The 27459-nt window shown below is 38.3% G+C and overlaps 1 protein-coding gene across 1 annotated transcript in view; it reads left to right on the top strand.

The window, feature by feature from the left end:
- The window catches only part of SLIT1 (slit guidance ligand 1), a gene marked incomplete in the record, with an annotated part of 198620 nt that overhangs the window by 106753 nt on the left and 64408 nt on the right, over positions 1 to 27459 (top strand). Inside the window, 1 exon segment of the mRNA XM_072424825.1 lies at positions 26572 to 26643. Within this exon segment, the coding sequence (XP_072280926.1) occupies positions 26572 to 26643 (72 nt within the window).

Genomic DNA, 27459 nt, shown 5'->3' with positions numbered 1-27459 from the left:
TCTATGTCACAAAAGATGAATGGAAGTCTAAGGAGACATCCTTGGCTACACATTATAGACATTGTGTGCATTTCTGGTACATCCTGCTTTCATATAACAAACGTTTGGTTGTTTCTTCATTGTCACTTTTAGATTAAATATGAAGCAATGAATTTAGCGTATTTTTCCAGCTGTTAGAATAAATGATTGTCCAAGAATTTATCATGCAATGTTAAAGTCACCAAGCACAACATTTAGAATCATTTTGCAACCTGTGGTTGTAACTAATGTCACATCAGCACTGTGTTAGAAATATTAAGGTGCATTAAAGAGATTTGACTAAGATACAAGTGCTATGTATTGGAAACTTGCAGGAGTTGTGCCATCTAGCACTACCTTTTATTAATATTATAAAAATTAGCCAGTATTTATATATCTCCAACATATTACAAAGCGATTTACGAAGTCCATAGTCATATCACTTACAATCCAACGTCATAGTCATATGTCATTAATGTAGTCTAAGAACAATTTTTGAGGGAAAGCCGATTAACCTAACTGCTGTTTTTTTTTAATACCCTTTTTAACATGGAGGTAACCCTTGAAAAAACTTTCAGGTCTTTAGGGAACCCCTTCTATATTTACTATACCCACAGCTCACAGTAAATTAATGTGTTGGTCATTGGGATAAATACGTCTTACATTGGTGGCGAGTTGGAAGACTTACCACCCTTACAAATAGCCGAAAAGATACAGTACACTTGAGCAATCCAACAATATATTATACCTGAGCACAGGTAATATTTTGTTCACGTATGAGAATTTACCAAAACCAGAGTTGTGCTTTATTAACAGTAACATTGTCTTATACATCTTAAAGGCTAAAGATTCATCAAAACAGACAAACCAGTTCTGCTAGAAGTCCCCAAGGGTTCTGCAAGAAGTCCCCAGGGGTTCCACGGCTGGCCAGCATTGTAGCAGATTTATAGATTTATATTCTCAAATGGTGGCTTTTCTGTTCCCTCTACAGTTATAACTGATAGTCTGAGTGCCACCATGAAGATTTATTTTAAAGCAATGATACTGTTAGAGTTTCTGGATCTGGCATCACTTCGCTAAGCAGACACGATGAAAGGAGCAGTCATTGAGACGTCCGTGCAGGAAGAACGGAGCAGCTCATGTCTATTAGGCAAGTACCAAGAGTAGACACTGGAAAATGTTATCCAAGCACATCCATTTTTTCCCCCTGACAAAGCTGATATATAATTTGAAGGAAAATAGACATTGGCAGCAAGAGGACATACAGTAGTTTTCCATTTTGCCAATTTTAGTGCTTCTTATTATTCAGTTAATATTTATATTGTCTGTTCCAATAAACAAGGCTCCTTGTAACAACCACAAGCCAATAGGCGCACTCCCACTAATGTTTACCCTAATACCCATTTATACGCAAATACTTCCACCAGTCCAGTATAACATAAATATCAGTAGTACAAGGAGAAATCACATTGCTTTACACAAAATTAAAACTGTACATAAAAATCTAGTTCAAATGACCTAAGGTGTAGGCAGCCTAGATCACATAATCTCTTGCTGCCAGAAGCATCATGTTTTTACCTCATTAGAAAGTGAGGTCTGCTAGGTTTCCATTAAGAAAAGCAGGTCAAGGAGACCAGAGCAAATGAGTGCGCTGCTAAGCATGTACAATATCTACATCTGTATCAAGCAATTGTGCGTTTACCAATGTATATGTGTAATTGAAACTACATGTAAAAACATAAAAAATTAACATATTATTCACACTGTCCCCATGCTTTTTTAGTTCAGTTGTACACGCAGAAAATGCAAAATGTAAAAAAAAGTTTCACTTATTAATTGGTTTGGGTTGGAGCATAAATTAACTTTAATTTTTCTTTGATGGATTCAGGGTTGTTTCTTTGAAATACCTAAACCCTAACCCCACAGCCATGTTTCATTCCGGTGTATGTCAATTGTATAAATATACATTTGACACTGTGTAGCAAGAAGATTCTTGTTTATTATTGCTGAGGCTACATTGGGGTTAAGTTTGTTTATACAAGAACTGCAGTATATCAGATGTGCTGATCCACAAATTAAAATAAACATGTCCAAAGCCATATGCCCCCATTTCTAATAATGTCTTTCCAGATGAAGACTTTATTGCAATGTTTGTGTCTCAGTGCTGCACTCATGTATTTATTTTATTAGTTTAAACATCCCTAAAAAATCCTTCAGATATTTACAGGGAATCCTGAACAATTTATATCAAACATTGCTGCTGGAGTTTGGAGCCCAAAGATGCCCACAGGCAATCATGTACATTTTTGGGGAGTACATGAAGACCACCATCAAGCTTTCTTCGGTAACAAAGCATTGGGTAGGTTAACAAACCTTGCACTCATGGGGCCTGAATTTTTAAAGCTCTCTAAGGCTGCAGAGGATACACTTTCATCAGTGAAGCTGGGTGATCCAGCAAACTTGGAATGGATTTTTTCAAAGTCATTTGCTATTTGTTAGCAAATGTTTGAATCCTGGACCACATCCATTCCGGGTTTGCTAGATCACCCAGCTTCACTGATGAAAGTGTATCCTCTCCAGCCTGGGAGAGCTTTAATAAATCAGGCCCACAGACGGATGAGACCAAACCAAAGTCATTGTAATTTTCTGGTTTAGGAGAATATTGATTTGCAGTAGTTTTTCCATTGATAGGCTTCCCATGTTTATTCACAGACCTAAACATTTCTCCTGAAAAAAAGAATAAGCGTTTGTTTAAAATGAAGTTTTCCTTTAAAGGGTGAGTTCAACTAAAGACTGTTACTTTGGGGTCTTTTTTTTGTAGATGCAGAAGAGTTAGGCAACAGGACATTTTTCTGGATCTGTTCTCAAGTCTGCACATCTCTTACCATTAGGAAGATATTCCACTCTTATTTATTATGGAGTATGCAACAGGAGGAATAGGAACATGCCAAAAAGGTGGAAATGCCCAAGTCTTTAGTTTGAACATGAAACTTCTATCTTTGGGTATTGCAATTTTCAGTTATCACCCAGGCTTTGCAGCTAGAGATGCAAAAGGTGACATGACGTTGAAACCATCAGATCTACTTTTGTCAGGACTTTCCCAAACCCTAATAATTTGGTTTCTAAATTTGTGTTTCCATCTTGACTCAGCAACCCTTATGGTGTATTGTTCCTCGCAGCTCAGAGTTTATTTGGCATCTGTTATATTTAAGAGATGGATTGCGCAAATATTGTCTGTTCGGAAACTGCAGTTTTAATAGCACAGAACAGAGTCGCCAAGTCTGTGAAGCCGTTTGTTGTTGACAGCTCCTGTGTGCACTGATTAAAATAAAGTTAGAAACCAGGGAGCCTCTCCTTCCTCCTTCACATCCAGGCCATCCTCATTAGGAATTTATGAAACAGCTTTTGATTTTTCCTTATTTATTTCACTTCTTCTTATCTCACTGCTGGGAAGCTGTGACGCTGATAATGATAAAGGAGCACAGATGACAGCCGGAAACCAGCTTCAATCAGAACTGTTAAAACAGCCCTGCCAGGCCTGCTCCATCAGGGGGTAATCAGGCTTGGCAGAGTGCCTCCAACTATGGACTCCTTCCAGGTCCTAGTGCAGTGGAGTTTATAAGTATGTTTTACCTTCTGTATTAAAATAAACACTGCGTTCATTTTTCTCAAACATATATGCACAGGAAACAGTTTACAGACAAATTTACAGCCAAATAACCACCCAACCCTTTAAAGCCACCCAATAAGATAATGGTAGGGGTGCCCCTTTGTGGTTCTTTTGGTGAAAAGTGTTAAAGCTGACCTTGCAAGCCGCCCTTTTGGGGATTTCCTGGGTGACAATCCAAGATCCCACCTGCACCTTACTAAAGCGTCTCCTTGTAAGATTGGAAAGCTTTTGCTTTCCTAGGATTCCTAGCTTACCTAGCAATATGCCTATTTATTTTTGTCATGTTAGTTACATCTTTATGTATACCCACCAAATTTATGAGACCACAAGAAGACACATTGAATGTAATCATGTGCCTTACATAGAAACCTAGAAACATAAAAGACAAATTAGAACAAGGTAAGGTATTAAAGTAATAAGTTAGTGTAAAATATTAGTATTAGTTTTGGGACTAAACTTTTTATATCAAAAAGTCATATTGTAGATGTGGATGCATGTAGCTTTGCGCCTGTCTATACAGACTGTTTGAGTTACTACAATTGAGGTATTGCAATTGCTCGCCTCCTACATCCTGTGAATTACAACTCTATCATACACAAGAGAAAACACAAAAAAAGTTGCGTGTGCTAAGCTTTTGAAAGTGCATGCTCTACATTGCACTGGTAAGGTGTGTTTGGGGTGCCATTACAAAAAAAATGACCAACAGATGTGACATGCATGTAAGCATGTGTGTTATTGCATTTCATTAGTGTGGACCATCCCTTTACTCTACTATATGATTATTCTACTGCTTCGACTTTTGCTTTAAAAACTCACTTCACTAATGGTTCAATATAAAGTACAAGTAATTTAATAGTTCTACAGACAGATGTGGCTGTAAAAAGAATGTAAGTAGGACATTTCTGTTTCTGGAGTGGCATTGTCTGAAGAAGCATACCTGTATAATAGGTCAGGGTGGCCTTGGCAGCCAACTTAAAGTGTTAAAGCTTTAATTAGTAAGAAAACGCAGTGAAGCTGGGGCAGCGAGAAAACTTTGAACTACAGCAGTGATTCAGTGCTCAACTCATCCTTTCAGTTCAGTCTCACCACAACGTCAAGCAGACAAGTGCATCTGTTGTCCTCACACCTATTAACATCCAGTCTTTCTGGTGAGAGTTCCCTGCAGCAATCAGTGACAGCAATAGATGTGTTCTGCCTCAGCAGCCACCACTGGAGAGCCTTCCAATGCCACTTTTAATAGGAAGCTGATTCCCCCCCCCCCCCCTTCTGTAATAAAAAGACTGTATTATTCAGTAAAGAGGGAGCCATCTTCTACTTTTTCACTGCCTTAGGCTGGATGATAATAGCTGTGAAGTAACCCGTGGACTTTATTAAAGTCACATTGCTTAAATATATTATATGAAATTGCACCTAAATATTGCATGGTATAAGAGTGTGGAAGCAAGCTATAGTGTATGTTATAGAGCAATGAAAAATCTTTCTTTGGATCAGCATGCAGCATATGCTATAATTGCCTGGGTCATGTCTTACCTGCTAAAAACTAAACAGACCAGTGCCTATTTTTCAAATCTACTCCAAATCTGACAGCAGAGATCTGGGTAGTCATACCTACATTTCTGCAGCATACGCTTAAAGTAAAGCCAAGATTTTGGTACTTAGATTAAGAAATGGTGGTTTTATTTGATGTAAGAAATGGCTTACAACTGGTGCAGTGTACTCAAATTCCACATTTATTAAATGATAATCATTGAGATTTTTACCCATTGTAGATAGGAGAATCTACAATCATTTTAAAAAGACAGCAGTAAAAAGTTACCCACATTTTATCTGGTGTTGGACCACTACCGTTCAGATCAGAAATTCGGGAGATTCAGGAGGGAAAGAAGAACTAAAATATTAGCTGTGTACATAAACTACCCAAGAAGAATGTTCATGATGTTGAATGATCTGTCCTGCAAGACCACTGAACGATTCATAGGAACAAATGCTGCTCCTTTGGAATCGGAAGGATGCAGTTAGGTGTCCTCGCTTCTCCATAGAACAAACAACACTGTTTGTACATAGCGCATTATTCTACTGTCTCTGAAAATGATCATTATCGGTTGTTTCCAGTGACATTTTCTTGTCTGTACACATGTTAAGGGGCAAAACTGTTGAAGCTATTACTGGGTTTAGCAAGATTTTTTGCATTCTAAAAATAGTCACATTGTCAATGTCTCAATTTCCTAGTCTTCTATTCATCTTCCATCATGCCTTCCTTTGCTGTTTTCAGGAAATATTTTCAGTTAACATGCTGTAGCCAGAATCCCAAATGTTTATCATGCTGCAATTTTTCTGTCAGCGACCACCAATTATATACAGCCATTTCACAAAACCATCTTAAAAGCCTGCTAGGTCAACTTCCTTCACCAAAGGTTATGGTTCAGCAATTTATAAACAAAGCAAGATTTTATTTTTTTTTAAGCATAGGCTTTTAAATGTGTTTTCATAGTGCAGCGAGAGTGCTCTAGGCACTCGGCAAATGTAAATCCTTTGTTTCACTCCAAATTTCCTCCACTGCAGCTGCCTGCGAGATGCTGCCTAAACAAAGACAAAGCAGATTTGGCCTCCATCCATGATGTGGAATTCCGTGACCAGAAGTGCACCTTCCGCCCACACCACATCAGCCAGAACCTGGGGGAGGCAGGGATATCCCTCCAATCCTGATCTGGACCTCTGAAGGGAGGCGTATCAATGGTGTTGCAGTCTGTTTCACTAAGGGTTACATGGAAAGGATTTCTTGGAGAGCTCCAAATCATGCTTAAAGTGGCTTCCTGCTGTGTCCCTTATTGTTGTAACAGGCAGCATTAATTTTCCATTGCTGACTAGTAGTTGTGTTGTACTTACAGACTTTCTGGCCTATCCACTGAGCACATGCACTGTATAATCACATTCAGCTTTATGTGAAACTGTGCACAGGAGACTGGAACAATTATTGTTGCAGTATTGATAATATATCTTGCAAATTCTTTGCCTACCTTTAGGAAATTGAAATTATATTTAAAAAAAGTATTTTAGGGGAATTACAGAATTACATTCTGTCCATGTTTAGATTTTTCTAAATATATTTTATGTGATTCTCGTTGATTCTTTTTTTTATAGTTAAAGTTGACATTTATTCTCCTAAATTTTTTTGGTTCCTATTCCCACCCTCATAAACATGCTAATGACAGTTTCAAACAAAACCTTTCCATTTGTATCCTAATATTATTATTATTATTAATATTATTATTATTATTAATAAACAGGATTTATATAGCGCCAACATATTACGCAGCGCTGTACATTAAATAGGGATTGCAAATGACAGACTAATTCAGACAGTGATACAGGAGGAGAGGACCCTGCCCTGAAGAGCTTACAATCTAGTAGGTGGGGGAATTTCACACACAATAGGATGGGGGATATGTAGTGGTGGAAAGTAGTGACGGTTTCAAAAGACAGAAGAAGACGGGTAGGCAAGTTTGAAAAAAATGGGTTTTGAGTGCTCTTTTAAATGAGCAGAAAGTAGGAGCAAGCTGAATAGGATGAGGAAGACCATTCCAGAGAGTTGGGGCAGCTCTAGAGAAGTCTTGTATCCGTGCGTGTGATGAGGTTATGAGTGAGGAAGTCATTAGTAGATCATTGGAGGAGCAGAGAGAGCGGCAGGGAGAGTATTTTTTTACCAAGTCAGAAATGTAAGTGGGACAATAACTGTGTAGGGATTTGAAGGCAAAGCACAGGAGCTTAAATTTGATTCTAAGGTGAAATGGAAGCCAATAGAGAGAACTACAAAGAGATGCAGCGGAAGAGGAGCGGTGGGAAGGATGGATGAGTCTGGCTGCAGCATTCATAATAGATTGTAGAGGAGAGAGTCTGGTTAGTGGAATACCAGAGAGAAGGATGTTACAGTAGTCCAGATGAGAGATGATAAGAGCATGTACAAGAAGTTTGGTGGTCTCAGGGGACAGGTAGGGGCGGATTTTGGAGATGTATACCTTACTTTAGACCCAGCAATATCCTCACTGGGTTTCTGTGCTCCTCTGTACATTGCTTGGCACCTCATGGCTAATGGCATGGCCTGGAAAGGTGAAGCACTTGCCTAAATATTCCTCTCAAGAGCCCTGAAACATGCAGTGGGTTGTTTCTGTATGGAAATACCTTCATGCTTTGATGGGTGGATATCACTCTGGAGGATGCAAGCATGCTACTTGAGGTAATGCCCACATTATGCTATGCCACTGTGATTGTACCGTGAATATCAAAAGGAAATGGACAAGACAAGGGCAAGTTGCCTGGGGAGAAAAAGATGAAGCTGAGCGTCTTCCAACCTAAAATGAGGTGTTCTCTATCTGACTTGATATACCTTCTAATGTAGTGTATGCATTTTAAAAAATTGCATTTTTCTTCCAGTATAGAAGCTTGTACAACTGTGCAAGACTGACGTTAAAGCAAATGTAGCTGTCAGTTGGCACTATTTCTTGCATACAACTGATGTTTCAAATTATGCAGGCAATAGAACTCCTGGATTTAGGGAGCGGGGCAATAAACATGTACTTCAGCAGTCTTTCCTTTTTGCAGCGCAGGTAGTGTGATATGACATACTGATGTTTGGAGGCAGGCATCTAGGTAGCACTGACAAGGTCAGACAGAGCTCTTAGTCAAACGATTGAAGCCTTGGAGAATATAAGTCTAATTGAAAACAATATGCTGGAAGGAAAGTAAAAAGAAAAGGTAGGCATTGCCCTTGTTTTTCAGTTTTATTGTGTTATTTTGAAAGGATACTGGTAGGTTTCATCATTTTCATTCATCACCGGTATAGGCCTACTTTTATGTCCTTACACTTGGCCTTGGCAGTGAAGTTATTGGAGTGAAGTTCAGTGGGGTGCTGAATGACACTTTAACATAACTGTTCCCAGGGGATATTTACAGTATGGTAACATGAAAGCAGTATGAAGGAACAGTAAAGGGACTGCTTAAAGTGAACCTGCCATGTTAACTTAGTAACTAAAATTACTAGTATCAGCCTGTGGATCCTGTAAGTATAATATTCTTATTATTTTTGATAAACAGGATTTATATAGTGCCAACATGTTACGCACCGCAGTACATTAAATAGGGGTTGCAAACGACTGACAGATACAGACAGTGACACAGGAGGAGGGGAGAACCCTGCCCCGAAGGGCTTACAATCTAGAAGGTGGGGGAAGTAACACACCATAGGTGGGGAGAATATGCTGTTGTTTTCATGTCACTTCCTTTGTGTCTGAGAAAGACCTTGAATTTTAGGCTCAAGTTGTATGCAGAACTTCAATTACCTTTCATGGTAATATTAAAACCTGCCCCCTCCCTGTACTAAGCCTTGACACCTGCTATTCCTACATCAAATGTCATTGCCACAGGGCTCTTGCATCTGACACTTGAACGTGGACTAAGCACCAGAAGGATTGGGATCTGAAGCTCAACTATTGAAATACTAAAGGCCCCGTATACAGCATAGGCCTGGGATGTAGGGACATGACAGGTGAGCTTTAAGTACAGGTAAGGATGAATCCATACCTAAACTGAATTCTAGAACTGAAAAAAGGATTTAGATGAAGAAACGTAAAATGTGACCTCCATTCTGTAATGTTGGGATGATAAAACTAGCAGCTGCTGACAATGGTTGTACATATCTCATTAGTCTGTGTAATGAGCTATTAATACTGCAATTACATCCCATTGATTTACTGAGTAGATAATTGTCATCTTCTGCAAAGCTCGAGTGATTAATATCTCTCATTATCAGCCTGTTCCGTTATCGGGGGCAGAATTGCTTAAGAAAAATCTCTTTTTAAACACGGTTTCGACATAGCAACTATAAGACGTTTGCAAGCATTTTGGCAGAACAGTCGACATAAAGTCTCTAAAAACCATCCGGCTAAAAGTGTGAATTTATGCCCTGGTCACCCTGCAGTCAGAAAAGGTCGAAATGTAATTAAATGCTGAAACAATGGTTTATTGTGTGAACATATAATTCCTAAACCAGGTAGCATAATTACCGCCGATCTGCTCTGAAGCCCTGTTCTTTTATTTTACAATGGGCGATATAATTTTTTGTAATCCTGACATTCCAAAGAGATCTTTATTTTCTAAAGACAATGTCCTGGAGTCAAAGTGAACAGGTGAACTAAAAAGCTGTTTTTTTCCCTGCAGACCCTAAATGAAATTTATGTTAAAAGGTGGGGGTCCATTTTTTCCTGCAATTCGGTCTGTTTTTGTTCAAGAAAAATATTGTTTTTTTTATTACTATATTTGAAAACTTATTTCACTTCCCTTCAAATATAATACATTGGCAAACGGTCCTGTTTGACCGAACGGCAATACCAGATTTGTAGTTGCACAATGTATTGACTACAGTATACCTTTTGGTTTAGATATTTTGAACCACCATTTGGAACTTGCATAGTCTTCATGGTATCCTTCCAAAGTACAACAATTTTTACAAATTTGATAGCTGACTTAAGGTTTTGCATATGCAAAATTTACATAGCTAACCTAATTCTGCATACACACAGCAATAATTGTCGTTGGAAAGGATCTTTCATGATCATCGACAAAAGGATGAAAGATGCATGAACGAGTGCTTTACATACAGCACCAGTCTGCTCTATGGAGAGGGGAGCGGGGAGAACGATGGAGCGGCACCCCGCTGCCCTTTACTTTCATTACGATCCTTCCTCGTTTGTGGATCCGCCAGGATGGTCATCGGAACGACAGACAACGAGCACTCTACACGCGTCGGATTCTCGTCCGGTATTATCCCTGAGGCCATTCTTGGACATGAATCATCTGACCTATGTACGTAGCCTAAAGGTCACCTTCATAACTTCATAATTTATTTTCCTTTAATTGTGTTAATCTTTCCACTCTTCTTTGTTAATGTAAATGTAACATCTCAATTATAGTGAACATAGCAACAGAAACAATCACCCCTCATACTTCCTCTTACACATCTGACCTGCTATTGGGTCTTAAAATGCATCAGATAGACAAAGTGGAGTACTATTAGCTGTGTGTGTGTTTCACTACTTTTGTATGTAAATAATGTGGGGAAGGGATGGGACCTACCGGTTGTAGGGATATGTGATGTATCCTTAATATTTAAAAGGTAACCCCCAAACCTTTTCTGGTATTATATTTGTACTATGGTAAATATTTAAAGCTTATTTGTTTTTCTCAATAAAATCAGTTGGCCTACAGCCAGATGATGGCTGCATGTATTGGAGCATTGCTCTGGTGGACAAAAAAATGAAGGATTCTTAAAGGAAGGCAGAATACAATATAAATTATTCCATATTAGATTGTGTAGTTTGGAATGTACGTTAAATCATTAAAGGATATGCCCATCAGGTTGCCAAAAGCTTACTTTTTGTATCACTCCTCTGTTCTGTTTGATTTAGTTCCAGGATTGCAAAACTGATGATTTCTGTACAGTACATTCCTTCAGTATAGTGTAAAAGGGCAACGTGTAAAAACAAAAAGAATTACAGTTATTAAAGAAATGGACCAAGAAGGCTTCTCGAGCATTTTTTTTATCAGTTCTCATTCCAGCTGATCTTGATCAACACTAAAAACCTGGGGTATTTAACCCCATACGAATATCTAGCATTTGGATGCAAATGGCTTCAAGTATAACTCCACTCTTAAGTGAGTTATACAGATTGGGTTCTGACGGCTTTCGTCGTCTTTCTTGAAATGTCTCCTACTTACCAGTTTCCACTGCACAAAATTTGCATTTTGAGGCTCAATTCCACACAACTGTTTTTGAGTCCTGCTTCTCTTGTGCAGGTATATCACATTATTTGTATATTGTTATGGAGAGTTTGTACTCCACCCATAAAAGCAGGGAATGAACTAAATGGAGATGCAGGTGCACCAGACAATTAAGATTTGGTGACATGGGGACAGGTAAGTATGGGAATGATAGGGATAAGAGTGTATTAGAACAAAATCCGTTTGAACCCAATAAAAAAAAAGTTGCAATATATCACAGGGAAGTCCTAATTGGCCCATCTCTTAATGACAGCTTGCAAAAAGAAAAAAAGAACGGTTATACTTTTAAACACATTTATGTAAATATCTTAAAGCCACTAAGGTGTTTTAAAAGTGCACTTATCCTTTAACCATGCTGTTTGTATTCAATCTCTAAAGGTCAGCATGTTTTATAACATATCGGGTTCAAGATGGATGGCAGTCTTCCTTGTTAAACATGACCATAAATAATCAAACTTGTGTTTTACTTGTCGTAGTACAGTGTAATGTATCTGTACATGGATCAAGTTTCCAAGCAAAGACATATATAACAAAGACATGTAATCCAGGGTGCTTCAGGCCTGGGCTTTTCACCTGGTCACCCGTGACCCCTCTGTACATTTGATTTATGTTCCTGGACATTAATAGAACTGGACCCCACTAACGTGCTTACAGAATTTAAGTTGCTGTCATACCAGCAGTTGTGTACAGTACATTTCATCTTAGAATAGATAATAAGTTAGCATGGGGATAGCATTATTATCATGTAGTAACTTCCACTGCTGTATATTATTCCTAATGAAAACCATTGTGCAAATCTAAGAAATAACTTGAAATATTCTGTTGATACTTGGCTTTTACTGTTTCTCTGCTAGCTAATAAAGTGTTAATTGAGCAACTCCAGACAACAAGTACAGTGAATTGGTGAAATAGTAATACTGTGTAGGAAAACCTGCATCAAGTCATGACGCCTTCTCAATCTGCTTTTTTTTTTTTTTTTATCTGACTGTGATATATAATTCATTGTACTCATATCCAGCAGGCTTTCTTTTCAATTATACTAATCATATCTTTGTATTTTCTTCAAAGGCTGGTAAAATATCCAGCAATAATCTCCTATTTTTCTTTGTTTTATGTCAATGATACAAATCCTTGAACAAGTTATTGGCTGCCTGTGTTAGTTACTAAATCCTCTCATCCAGGTGTAGCCAGCACCCTCCTTTTATTTACCAGCTGGGTGCTGGACCTCAGGCAGACAGAAAAATACACAATAAAGGTAAATCTTACCTGTCAAAGGATCTCTATTTTTGTTTAAGCAATCCTGTGATTCAGATGTCAAAGATAAAAATAGCAAAGCCAACTCAAATATTTTCCATTGCAGTTAGGTGATACAGCTCGGCCGTTGGACGTTCTTGCAACCCTATGATTTTGCCATCACCAGACTGATGAAGAAATCTAGTGTTAGGCTCCTTTCAGATTAGTGGGAAACTGCTGCATTGTACTGTATGGTCAACCCTGTTGCCAACTGCTCCCATTTAACTGTATAGAAGCAATTGGAAACCACTTTGTGCAATCGTGTTTGCATGGAGTTGCAGTGGATCGCCAAATAGTTACTGGAAATGAGTTATTGCTCCTGGCTGTGTGGTTGCTTTTCTTCTTCTGGAGGAAGAACTGAACCGCAACCGCAGGACAAAGCATTTGTCTAAAAACACTACTCCCGGGGACACAAAGGGGCCAACCACTAGGTTTTTGACCACAAGTCTGAAAAGTGCCTTAGATATGTTTGATGCAATAAAGCCCAGTAAAATCACAGTGGTTACCATCTCGTTCCCAGTCTCATGCGTGGAGTTTAGGGGATTATGGTAAGAAACAGGGATATCAAATATTTATACTATCTCTATTTGAAATAAATGTAGCATTTTATTTAATAAATAACTGGATTGGATCGTGGTCTTTTATATCTACCTATAGTTCGGCTTTAAAGTGAATCTGTTACCCACTATGGTTCATTTCCACTGCTATATCTCAACTGTGTGGAAAACTTTGTATATACTTACCTTACTTTTTTGTGCCTTACTGCCAATAATGATTAAATAATAACTATGGTCCAAGAATAAATGAGGACCACTAAAGTTTTTTTGTTTGAACTATAAGAGTGTCTTGTTTAAATTACACATCAGGGGTCTGTGGTTATATTTTCCACCTCTACCGCTGTTTTTGTGTGTTTTGGGTAATTTTTATTATGTCCAAATTGCAATTAAAGCTTCATTTATAAATACCCTTACACCCTTAATTAGCCTAATGGTTTGAGGATACATTTTTATTTCATAAATACTGAAGAAAGGCATTATGGTGTAACAGTGCCAAGATCTGGTATTTGTTAAAATGACACGCTTGTTTATGAACAAAAGAATGGAGGATTAATGTCACTTTCCATTGCTTTCATAAAAGACAGAGGTCTCTCTAGGACACCTGATAGATACTCTTTTAGTTTTCCCACACTGACTCATAATCGAACAGTTGAGACATAACCAAATCTTTTCATTTAAGGCCCGGAGACTCCTTTTTCTACACAGTTGTGTGTGGTCCGAACCTTATACAAGTAACATTTCTGGTTCTTATCTGTCAGCTATAAACCACTTCTTTTTTCCAAGGAATTAAGGAATTCTCTGGTTTGTTTTTAAATCCTAATCTCCTTCACAGTATCTTGTTACAGCCAAGACTGCCCAACTTTGTCTTAGCCACAAATCATATGTTTAGCAATGCTCTTAGGGTGGCCAAACATGGATCTAGCTTGCTCTGAGCATCATCTCTGACCACAAGAAGGACTCTGATATCTCACAATAGGGTTGTCCAGTTGCATGATAGTAGCAAGAGAAGAAAGTGCTAAACTTGTGCATGTATATCCACCATCATCTTAAAGGCCAAAAGATCCAAAAACATCCGGAGGGGTGGGGGGGGGGTAACAATAGCGCAGGGCTGTGGACACAACGTTTGCAGACACAACTTTTGCAAACAAACAAAGCAAATGCAAAAAAATCCAGAAAAATATGCAAATGCAAAAAATAGAGAAAGTGTTACAAGTTATATGCTCGGCTGGATGTATTTTCCTAATACATTATAAAAGTAAAATATGGGGGGGGGGGGGGGGTATAGAGCCCTACTATGTCCTCATGCAAAATTTTAGTCTTTGTAGCTATTCACTAACAGTGGCTGCACTGCTGGCAATTCAATAGGCAGGGCAGGCAGTGTAGCCACCACTGTGTTCATTTAGGTGATAGATAATATTCAAATTTAAACACATCCTATATGTAATTTTTTTTGCCTATAGATACTATTTATACTGAATGTTTACAGGTGAACTGGAGTCACTGGGGGCAGTCAGATTGTGTCTTTTATGTTATTTTATCTATGGCCACCCTATAAGACAGTGATTAAAAAAAGTAGATGAATAAAAATAAATATCAGTTCTAGCTGGACTGATATTTTATATTCTTCTTTTTACTTATCAGTATCTTTACATATCACCTTATTGCTTCCTTTTAATTGGAAGTTCACACAGCTTCTGATCACCTCCTATAATATACATTGAAGTTTTTGAAGTAGGAAAAGTGATCCTGAGAGAAGGTAACTTGAAGAGCCCTGGGTGCCTCTTAAGATGGTTCCTTGTCATCACCTCTTTGACAGCCCTGTACAAAACAACAGAACGACACAGTGAAAGCAAAGCTCATTTGATAGTGTCTGTCCTTAGGTAATGCAGACACTGATTGCAGTATTGATTTCCATTAGCTGGTGTTCGAAGTTGTTTAGGAACCTATCCACACCTCCATGCTATCTGCCCCAGCTGTCATATGAAGCTATTGACCTGAGGACGATTCCCGACAAAGCAAGGCGTATCATCTCACGAGTCACCTTGATTGGTATTCCTGCTCTAGTGTGTTGCATCAACCACTTAATCAAGCAGCAGACATGTGCCTATTTGAGCTAATGCTCTGTCTTTAGGTAATGCATGAGTTTGTTACCAATACTGCACAATCCAATTGAAGAAGTTTTACTCAATTCTAAGAGAGAAAGCCTTTCAGATGGCTTAACTGTAATGACTCTGATTCAACAGTCGTACCTATTTAAAGAAATTGTCTATGTTCAGATAAGTTGTATTAACTGATCCTTACTTACTGGACCTAAAAATAGTAATTATTGCTTTACTCTTTTATTATTATTATTATTATTATTAATAATAATAATAATAATAAACAAGATTTATAAAGCCCCAATAGTTTAAGCAGCACTGTACATTAAATAGGGTTTGTAAATGACAGACAGATACAGACAGTGACAGAGGAGGAGGAGAGGACCCTGCCCTGGTGAGCCTACAATCTAGGAGGTGGGGAAATATCACACAATAGGAGGGAGATATGGGATGGTGGGTGAGTAGTGAGGGTTTTAGGAGACAGAAAAAGATAGGTAGGCAGGTTTGAAAGGATGAGTTTTGAGTGCTCTTTTAAATGAGCAGAAAGTAGGAGCAAGCTGAATAGGACCAGGAAGACCATTCCAAAAAGTCGGGGCAGCTTTAGAAAAGTCTTAAAGCCGTGCGTGTGACGAGGGTATGAGGTTATGGGTGAGGAAGTCATAAGTATTTCATTGGAGGAACGAAGAGAGCGGCTAGGGGAGTATTTTCTGGTCAGAAAGGTAAGTGGGACAAAAACTATGGAAGGATTTGAAGGCAAAGCACAGGAGCTTGAATTTGATTCTGAGGTGAAATGGAAGCCAATGAAGAGAACTACAGGACTGGGAAGGATGGATGAGTCTGGCTGCAGCCGTCATATTAGGTTGTAGAGGAGAGAGTCGGATTATGGGAATACCATAGAGGACGATGTTACAGTAGTCCAGACGAGAGATAAGGTGGGTGGACAAGGAGGTTGGTGGTCTCCAGTGACAGATAGGGGTGGATTTTGGAGATGTTTTTAAGTTTTGTTTTAGGCACTTCAACAAAGTGCTTTATTATCAGACATAATTATTTCCAGTCTTGGAAAGGGTGCTAGCAAGGGACACAGATGGTAGACTGGTGAATGGGTTTGAGCGTGATGGGATTTTGGGTTGGATTGGGGTGTGCCACATATGCCCAGAGATGGGCAGCCTGTTTAAGTCTCGTATGCATTGATGCACAGATGTAGTACAGTCCATACCTGTCTTAGATATACTTTAGACACAGAATCCCTATTTAATGTACAGCGCTGCTGTATATGTTGGCGCTAAATAAATCCTGTTTATTAATAATAATAATAATAATAATAATAATAATAAACACTCAACTCCTTGAACTGTAGAAAGAACAAAGATTTACAGATCCATTTAGGACAGTTTTGCATAAAATTACAATATTATATTACTTTGGTGTCTTACTACATTTTTATCTTACATTGATTTGCCTTCTAGTGGGTTATGACAATCTAATGTCCTTACCATAGTCATATGCCAATAACATTTTGGGAAAGCCAATTAACCTACCTGCATTTTTTTGGGATGTTGGAGGTAACCCATGCAAACATGAGTAGAGCACACATACCACATGCAAATGCTGTTCTGGCTAAGTTTCGAACCTAGGACCCAAGTGCTGCAAAGACCGGAGTGCCAGCCACTGAACCACCTTGCTAACCTGATGGATGATTTCATGGACATAAGTAGAAGCCTCCTATTTGTGATTCTGTTGCTGTGTCACCAGCAGGAAAAGTTCAATATGACTTGGCCCTAACAGTACCCTTCACTAGTAACACCTGAACACAAATATTTAAGGCTTGACAAAATTTAGTCATAAAGTAGGTTTGATGGTTAAAAATCTTTACCTAAACCCCTTATCACCTGTTCTTGTTTTGTCACCGATGCTGCTTCGTTCTTCTTTTCCTTGTTGTGTTCTTTGGCCATCTTGATTAGACAGGATGATGTAAGTGCGCAGGTGCAGGGAATTCATTCAGTCCTGGCACGTGCAGGGGAAGCCGAGATGTGCCGAGTATCCCACCAACCAATGCATGCACAGCTCTCCGATTTTTATAGCTGAATGGACCGATCAGGCAGGTAAGAATACTTATTGCAGAAGAGACATCGCCTGTCCCTTCCTGCAAAAATGTCCTGCCTGATCACAAATATTTAGCCATATAGTGCATACCCCATTTCAATAGCCGATTTTTGTATCCGGTTTAATTTTTACAAATATATTTATCTCTACTCTTTTAACTTATGAGAGTTTTTTTTTCGTCTTTTACTTTTCCTCTGTGTTTATTTTTTCCTAGGTCAAAAACTGAACTTAAACGTAACAGCTTTTAGCTGTAAAGTTAGAATCTTGGCATGTGGTATATTTTTAAACTGTCCTTCAACTTTTCCTGTTTCCTTACTTTTAATAATTTCCCCAAGATTTCTTTTTTCTAGAGATCATAACTTGAATTTTCTATCTTCAAATAGAAAATAAAGCTTGACCCCAGCATTGATTGCTCAAGTCCTCGTCTAAGCCGTCTATACCTGCTTCTCCTGCTGGCTTGCATATCAAGAAGCGAGAATGGATTTTTCTGATGCTTTTTTCATTCCTAAAGGGAATGTTCAAAGTGCACGGCAGATAGGCAGTGCGCTGGGAGCCACATGCTCAGTTCCTGAAGATTTCACCAGCTATTTTTTTCCAAATTAGACTGCACAGAGAACTTCTGAACTTACTTGACTGTCAACAGTTCATCTCCTAGATTCCTTGTGGAGTATGCTGTCTTTCTGTGATGAAATGTACACTTCCCTTCTTCCTGTGCATGGTATTTTTCAGAACTAAGCAGTGTGTAATTGGCCCTAATTTGTTAATAATTCAGTGTTTCGTATTAAATGATGTTGCAGCTGTAAGTTCATGTGAAGCACAACACACATTTAATTGCAATTACATGATCTAGACGCTTGTGTTAAAAAATGTTTTCATGCTTTCTATTTATAATAAACCTTGCATATAGTTTTTTTAACAGCAGCTAGAAAGGGATTAGGTCTTCTATGTAAATATCCCACTGATTTTAAATCAAAAGCTTCCTTGATGTGTTCCTGTAATTGAGTATTGGCATGTTTCAGTGATAGAGACTTCATGGTATTTTTGTTTTTCAAAGCAGAACAGGCAAATAATTACACCATTAAATATGGCAACGCTTTCACTTGCTAAACAATTTTAATTTCTGGTAAACCAGGTCTTTGATCCCATTACAGCAGTTTTTTTTTTAACCAGAGATTGCTAGAGATTATTTGAGCAATTAACTGACAGTTTAACTGACACCGATGATCTTTTTGAAAATATATAGAGGTGACATTCTTCTCACTGGCCAGGCAAGCAAGAAGCATTCTTGACCACCATGATAATGTACTGTGAGCTGTGGTCAATTATTATAGAAAGGTCAAGAAAGACTGGCGTGGAGTTTAGTCAAAGTTGATGCAAGTCCCAACTAAATGACCTTCCGTTTGCGAATACAAAAATTGCCAAACTAGTCACCTGTTTTGTTATATCTCACCGCTTCTGCAAACCGTTTCCAGACACATTCTCCTCTCTCATTTACCCCCCATATTTAGAACATTTCCAGGTCCCATCACTTTCACCTACACAACATCTCCAAAATCTGCCCTTACCTGTACCCATAGACCACCAAACTCCTTGTACACACTGCTATCATCTCTCGTCCGGACTACTGTAACCTCCTCCACTCTGGTATTCCACTAACCTGACTCTCTCCTCTACAATGCTATATAAATCCTGTTTAATAATAATAATAATCTTTTCAAACTTGCCTATCCATCTTCTATTGTTTCTTAAACCGTCACTACTTTCCCACCATTCCATATCTCCCCTCCTATTGTGTGATACCTCCCCCATCTCTTAAGCTCTTCTGGGCAGAGTCCTGTCCTCCTCCTGTGTCACTGTGAAGCTGGGTGATCCAGCAAACCTGGAATGATTTTTTTAAAAGTCATATGCTATTTGATGGCAAATGTTTTCAATCCTGGACCAGATTGATTTCAGATTTGTTCGATTTCCCAGCCTCACTGATGAAAGTGTATCATTCTCCAGCAATATTAATATTAATAATAATAATAATATACACTATAGCGATGGCTGCATGGAATTTTTTAGAGCAAGTTTTCTGATTGTGACAACAGCTGCCTAATGTCTGTTGAAATAGCCACTTATAGTCTCCCCTGGAAGCTTGTGTGACAGGGTGACAACACAGCAAAATAACAGAGACAAGAGCGGGAGTGTTGTCGCTCTGTAACCTGAGGTCTCTATACAAGAACCATTTTGTTATACTTACCAGCTATAATTTACATTTTTTCACTGTTGACCCCATACCTGATACGGTAACAGCGGTAACGACGTGTAAACAAACTCATGGCCGCAATAGCAGATGCGATTTTGTTAACATTTATTTTGCAGCCTGCAGACTTTCTTATAGAAATCATTTACAGCAGTCTGATTCACATGGATACAAAAGTCTTGTGTTATGTATTAATTTTTCGGATGAGATTTTTGCTTCTCTAAAACTTTTCTAAGCGTGGAAATGTCTTGAAAATCCTACACTGATTGGACATAAATATAGTTTTGGATAGTATCATTAGGACCAGGAATCACTGGTGTTCATTCTTCGTATCCATTGTGTTATTGTAACAGTTTTCATTGTTGTCACTTAACACAGGGAGGGAGGTGAAATAGAATCTGAGAGAGGGGGTGTTTTGTCTGTAAAAGTAAAAATATGAGAGGGGCATGGGGGCTTGTGGATTTCAAGAAAGAAATGATTGCATGTTCCCATCCATTAAGGAGAGATGGGAGCCACATGAAAGCTTTTGAGGACCACTTCTTGCCTTCTATTGGTATAAAGCATCCTGCAAGAGCACAGTGTGAAGCAGTTTGCTATCTATACATCTGGAATGTGTAGAGTTGACTTGCGAAGACACAAGAGCCCTTGAAAACGTTGGGCTCAGTCTTCTCATTCATAAGCTCGCTACATAAAGCCTGTGTCCAGGGGCGCACTGCCAAGGAAAGGCAATAGAACCACAGAGGGAGTTGGATGCTGGGCTGCCAATTACCCCCCTGCTGAGTCCAAACCTAATCCCCTCAAACAGAGAGCAGAGAGGAAGGACCAAACAAGGCAACTCTCAATCAGGTTAAAGTGTGAATCTGGGATTAGCAAGGGGTGGAAGACTGCAACAGTGACCTTTTTCTTCCTAATTCCATCATTTCCTCTCTTCAGGAGATATTTGCCGAGTGTGTGGTAAAATTAAAGAGAAAAGAACTGTGCCGATGCCTTGGGTTGGATCGAAACTCTTTCATACTGCTATGTTGTTGTCTGCAAAACTGTTTGCTGTGCCCTGCAAACATTTCTAATTGCAAAGTTTAAACCTGGAAACACATTTACAACAAATCTATCATGTTTAGTGTTGAAAGAAGACATTCTGTGGTCCTCATCTATCTTTTATATTGCCTGTAGATCAGGGGTGCCCACACTTTTTTGGCTTGCAAGCTACTTTTAAAATGACCAAGTCAAAATGATCTACCAACAATAAAAACTTGAACTTGATAACTCCTTTGTATAGTAGAATTTATCTTTAAAGTCAGGGCTCCGGGATCTACTGGTAGATCATAATCCACTTGTTGGGCACCCCTGCTGTAGATTTAATATAACCTTGGATTGTAGGAAGAATGGGTTTTGATAATTGAACTGATATAGTTGAACTCATCAGATCAATAATTTGTTGTGAGAGTTGCAACACTGATGAGATATGTAGAAGACATGCCTCAGGTCCTCGGACTGACAATTAAAGGAACTATGAACACTGCCTTTTCTATCTTCTCTTGAAAATACCAGCTCCCTGCCTGTTATAATGGCACATAAAAAAATGAAATTGAATGTTATTGAATGTTATTGTTTCAGTTCTTTCTAGGTTACTTTCCTAGAACAATTGTCCAGAGGTGAAATTATGAAGTTACTACGACTTTTCCAATGTGCAGGATCAGTGATTAAGAGAGTGCTAAAGCCAAAGAAAGAGTTAACCCGCGTACACACGTGCAATTCTTGTTGCTAGAAAAGAATCTTTCACGATCCTTTCCAACGATAAGAATCGCACGACGCATGAACGAGTGCTGTACATACAGCACAGTTTTGCTCTATGGAGGGGGGTCCCCCTTCCCTTGCATTAGGATCACTCGTCGTTCATCCTTGCAGATCCACGGACAATGAACGACGGGGGCTGTACACACGCCCGATTCTTGGCCAATATCCGCCCTAAGCCCAATATCTGGCGAGAAAAACAATAGACGTGTGTACGTAACTTTAGAGGTTTTCCATTTACATCTGGACTCCAGGTCAGCTACTAAAGCTACTCAGAATTCATATTATCTGTAATAATTATATTACGCCAGCCTTGTGAACCAAGCTCCCCTGTAGTAATATTTGATTTCCATTTACACCATAAAAACATACACTTACACCTTTCATCTTCTATTTTGCCCTTTTTAGCCACATGACATAATCACAGGGCTGGATTTTTCTTTTCTATTTTTGAAGCCAATGGGAAGAGTTGGCTGTGCTTCATACACAGCTTCTGGTATGCACATGTGCACCAAGACTGACTACAATTCCCCATCTGGCTTTCTGCATTACATGGGCAGGGTGATGAATGTGGCTGGCAGCTGGGTGAATGTAGATAGATGGTGCAGTCTCAACAACCACCTGCCCCGTGGTGTCTGCCCCAGATCTCAGGAACCAGGCAACAGTAACTTCTTTTTAAAAAGGAGCCCAGGTCTCCTAAAGCTTGCTATGGCTACAGAAAAGAACTGAAAACTTAGAAAACTTAAACATTTCAATAGAATATAAGTCATTGTTTGTGATTGGAGTTTTTCTTTAAGCAATGCAAGTCACACACCCAGTTTGCTGATTGGACAATAAAGGAGCAACAGCACACTGGTTAGGTCATTCTTTTTTTCTCTCCCCCTGCAGTCATGTTCACAAAAAATAAAAAAAACTACCAGATTTAGGAATGTTTTAATGCATTTATATTAACTGAAAAGGGACATGGTAATATTTAAAAATGAACAGAAAATGAATAGTGAAAATCCTCCAAGGAGCTTTATAGGCTTGAAAAGCTTCACCCTCTAGTACATAAAGATTATTCTCAATAAAGACCGGGATCATACAATTAATGAGTTATAAAATTTAGGATGAAGTTAGTGTAAGTTTCTGTCTTTATTAACTTTATCGGGTCAGTGCCTCAAGTGACCCGTGTTGTGACAACGGCTTTTATTCGCAATAGCCCGCTGCTTCATTTTTAACTAAGTACAGAAAGGCTGAAGAAGCACCAAGCAGGGCGTTGTGACTGTGAAGTGTCTTGTTTGCGGTCACCTACTGGAAATCCTAAACCACAGAGGAGGTTTTGTACTGTCCTAATGCTTTTTTATCAAGACTCTCCAAGCGTTGCAAGCCAATCGCATCTACTCAGAGGGGATCTACGATGAAAAAGCAGAAGTCATTACTTTTATTAAGTGTGGGCAGTTCTCTTAAATTAGGAATTTTATAAAACTTCTAGAAAGTTGAACAATTCATTCTATTCTATTGGAATAAAGTTCAGCACCAAGAACTCAACTCCTACAATGCTTTGTTACATCCAATCTACAAAGTCTGCTGCTGCCACACAGTGGCCATGTTTGGTAGTGTCTGATGGCGAACAAAGAATTCAGGCAGCTGAAACCTAAAGAATTTCAACATCTTGTCAGCTAGAAACAAATGATACTTAATACTTACATATTATTGTGTTTGTTCACAATGTTAGTTCTCGTTTTGCAAAGAATGCAAATATAGTTACAGGTGCATTCTGTTGAAAGGAACCAAATCACAAGTTGTAAAACTGACATGTATTAGCAAACTGTTTTTTTTTATATATATCCATCAGTCTATCATCTATCACACACCCATGCACGGATAGGATTGTTGGCTTAAGATCTGTTCAAGCATTAAAAAGAGCTGCCAGGCAATATGATCATATCGCTACATGTGTTAAACCATCTGGCCTTTTTTTTCTTGAAGTTTTTTTTATAGTACATCTGCATGTAATTCTGTTGTACAGAGAATTTCACAATGCTTATGCATGCCAGCCTTCATTTTTCTGTATGTCCGATGACCAGTCAGCCATACTTTTGTGACTATTGTGTCATATAAAGCTGTGTGTATGTAGAACAGCAGCCAAGGTTCCATGAAACCCTAGGCTTCTTCCAAAGGTTTCTACGGGTTCCTCGAGCAATGAGCAGTTTGTACCTGTCAGGTGAGTTCAAGTGACACCAATGTGTCTATCAGTAAGGGTGACATTCTTCACTGGCCAGCAAGGTAGGAGGCATTCTTCCCACTGACCACCATGTTAATATACTGTGAGCTGTGGATTTCATAATTATAGCAGGCGTCCCTTAAGAGGTTTTTTCAGGGGTTCCTCATGCTAAAAAGGCTGACAAACCCTGATATAGAATATACCCTATATATGAATGTATAGGGAGCACTTTCAAAATTAAATGTATTCCCTTTCCCAGCTGGAAACTACTTAAGATACTACAAGTATATTTATTATCAAAACCTTTCTTTTGGGTGACTTAGGGCAGCCTTTCTTTTTCACACTTGATAATTCTGAGGGCCTAGGGAGCCCCAGCTAACATTTTTTTGGGTGTTAATGGAAAACAAGCCTCTTTATTGGTGGCCAGAAGAAAGAATTCCCCCGTCCATAGTGATGGCTAGACTAATATCTATAGACACCTAAAAACATCATTAGAGTAATACAGCTGGCTCTACCAAGTGGTGTTGGCCCCAGATCTATACACGCATTATCATATAGGAGGTCATTCGGCTCTAGTTGAAGGATCCTCTAGCAACCTATGGAGGAATCCTGGTGTTCCATTAAACCCTGGTTGAGAATCAGTGACTTTGGGAATGGCTAGAACCCATTTCAGGTTATACATCTGTGTCCCATTTAGGAATCTTTTACTCCACTTCTTGCCCCGTAGATACAGCCGACGTTGCAGGGGCAGTAAATTACTTCTTTTACAGCTGCTACAAAATCCTCATTGGAAGATTATTTCTTGTGACAACTCAACATTTTGGATTTTCCACAATTCTTAGTCCAGGTTACAGTGGTCACTGGGGCAAATAGAAAGAGTGATTAATTCTAGGGGCGACACAGGGGTATGAAAAAAAATCTAGTCTTTATTTTCTTTACCTCTCTATCCAAAGCTAATTAAAAGGGCTTTACATAATGTGGAGTTGTATCACCTACCATTTTTATTTTTCTATCTATCCAGTTCTGAGAGTTACAAAGTCTTACTAAACAACACAGGCAGATGACTCGACTTTGGTTTGGCTTTCATTCAAACTAAGGGACAATAAACATTTTTCAAATATCTCTACAAAGTAAAAATATCTCAACTTGGGATTTTGCTTTGTAGTGTTGAATTTAAGAGAGGTGGTATCTTAATATAACCGCTTATATTAATCTTTTACTTTTTTAAATATGCATGTGAAAACTATTCGCTTAATGTAAATATTCTTATCGGTCTGTTTTGACATTTTGCATTGAAACTTTTGGGGCAGAAGAATGGGAGGTTCAATCACCAACTGATATTTGAACGCTTGTTATCTAGAACTGCTTCTGCTTACCTTTCCTTCACCGCATTATTCTTGAAATACCTTTTTCCTGAATTAGAGGATAATATTATGTTTACTTATCTAATATGCAAATGCTTTCAGGTCAGTGCCCTAGTGTCGAGTAGTAAGGATGAGGACCACATCCCTTTTAATATTGATCCAACATCTTTAGCCATGGAATTGAAACAAATATTCAGATCAGGAGTTCAGGGTTTGCAGGGGTCGCTGCATGTTATTTTGGGATTAGTGACTTACAAAATATTGAAATCTGAAACAGACCGATATCTAGCAATTGATCCTTTTATATAATGGGTGGCCTACTAAACCAATAGCGAAGCTTAAAAGGTGTGATCGGTCATGGTCAAGCTTGAGATTTAGAGCAATTGATTATATTTGAATGAAATTTAACTTCTTTCATGGATTTGCTGATTGGACATCAAGTTTTCAGTTTGTGTTTCAATTGCAGGACGATTTTATGTTCACTTGTCAGATCCTTCCTCCTACACCCAATTTTTAGTGCCCAGTTCCAGTTGAGTTTAGATCTATTTCCTCACCAATCTTGATTTACTATTATTATTTATTCTTAGTGTTATGTTTTGAGGAGGAGAGGTTTTGCAGATTTTTTTTGCTTCAAAATATTTTTGCAAATATTCAGCATATTTTCTCTTCAGGAATTTCTTATATGTGCTTTTTTAAAAATGTTTTTTCTAGATTCTCATTTGAACTCTTAAAAACAAAAAAAACTGCATTGCCAGCTCTTGTTTACATATTCAATTTCACGGACTCGAGAAGCTGCACTTTCAGCAACCGTCACTACTAACAGACTGTTTAAAATATAAACAACTTGTTTAACAAGCAGCTTACATTTCACACTGCCACCAGCTTGGAGTTTAAACACTGCTGCTTAAAAGAAAAAAAAAATCTCTGTGCCTTTTGACCAGAGATAAAAAAAGAAACTTCAAAGCATAAACTGTTTTCTGCTAATATTTGTGGCACTATGAACTAGTCAAAATTATTTTCTGATACAGTGCATAAAGCAGAGCTTTTGGTTTACCTAGCAGATGTTGTTTAATAGCACATTTACTTTTTTGCAAAATCTATTCTGTTACCCAGATATTATAAATTTTTCAGTAGTCATGATGGGAAGTGAAGAGAAATTAGGACTACATCCAAGATAAAAATCTGGCAGTGTCTCTAACCCCTCAACCCCCGGTTGGTGCACCCTGCTAAAAGGGTCTGGGGAGAACACCATGTGTGTGTGTGTGTGTGTGTGTATATATATATATATATATATATATATATATATTCGCATAACAATTAATAATAAACTATATGTACCTATGGATATTTAGTAAACCTAAAATAACTGAGAATTTTGTTTTATTTTTGCAGTGACCTTAGCGAAAATTTTATCCAAGCTATTCCAAGGAAGACCTTTAGAGGAGCTACCGAACTTAAGAACCTGTAAGTACACTTTACTTTGTGGACAGGAAGGGGGTATTGTTGTCTTGATGTGCATATTCTCTTTATAAAATCCACATCCACAGGATTGGTATATTTCACTTCTGCGTAATCTGAACTTCAAAATAATAAGATTCTCTTTGTTCTGGCTTTGTTTGAGATCATGGGAGCTGATTTATTATAGCTCTCCAGGACTGGAGAGGATAGCCTAATATCGGAGAACCTGGGGGATACAGTAAACCTGGAAAGGATCTGGTCCAGGATCGAAATCACTTGCCAACTAATAGCATTTTATAAGAAATCATTTCCAGGTGTTGGATCACACAGGTTCTCCATAATAGTTTATCTTCTCCCATCTTGGAGAGCTTTAATAAATCAGGCCCGTTGTGTGTGTCTTTTTTTGAACATGTACTACACGAAGACAGGAAAAATTTTAAATATTTTGATGATTTGATAATGTATTAAAGGTCGGTGAAGCATTAACTCTTTACCTATTTTACTTTACTTTTCTCTTTCTTCTAAGTTCTTTAAAACTTTAAATGATGAGTTCTGATTGATTGTCTAAACCTGTGTACACTAGTGAGTTTAGGAGCAACTTTTCCTATGTAAAGTTTCCCCATTGGCAAATTCCAAAAGTTGATCTACTCACCACCCTCTGAGCATCGTATGCTGATAAGAGCATGTACCAGCATAAGTGTTAAAAAAAATAATTTATTATTATTATTAAAAATAATAATAATAATAAACAGGATTTATATAGCACTAACATATTATGTGGCGCTGTACATTAAATAGGGGTTTCAAATGACAGACAGATAA

The sequence above is a fragment of the Pyxicephalus adspersus genome, chromosome 10 (assembly GCF_032062135.1).
Source record: "Pyxicephalus adspersus chromosome 10, UCB_Pads_2.0, whole genome shotgun sequence".
Lineage (NCBI taxonomy): Eukaryota > Metazoa > Chordata > Amphibia > Anura > Pyxicephalidae > Pyxicephalus > Pyxicephalus adspersus.
The sequence above is the reverse complement of the archived record's forward strand: the minus strand, read 5'-3'. Positions and strand labels throughout refer to the sequence as shown.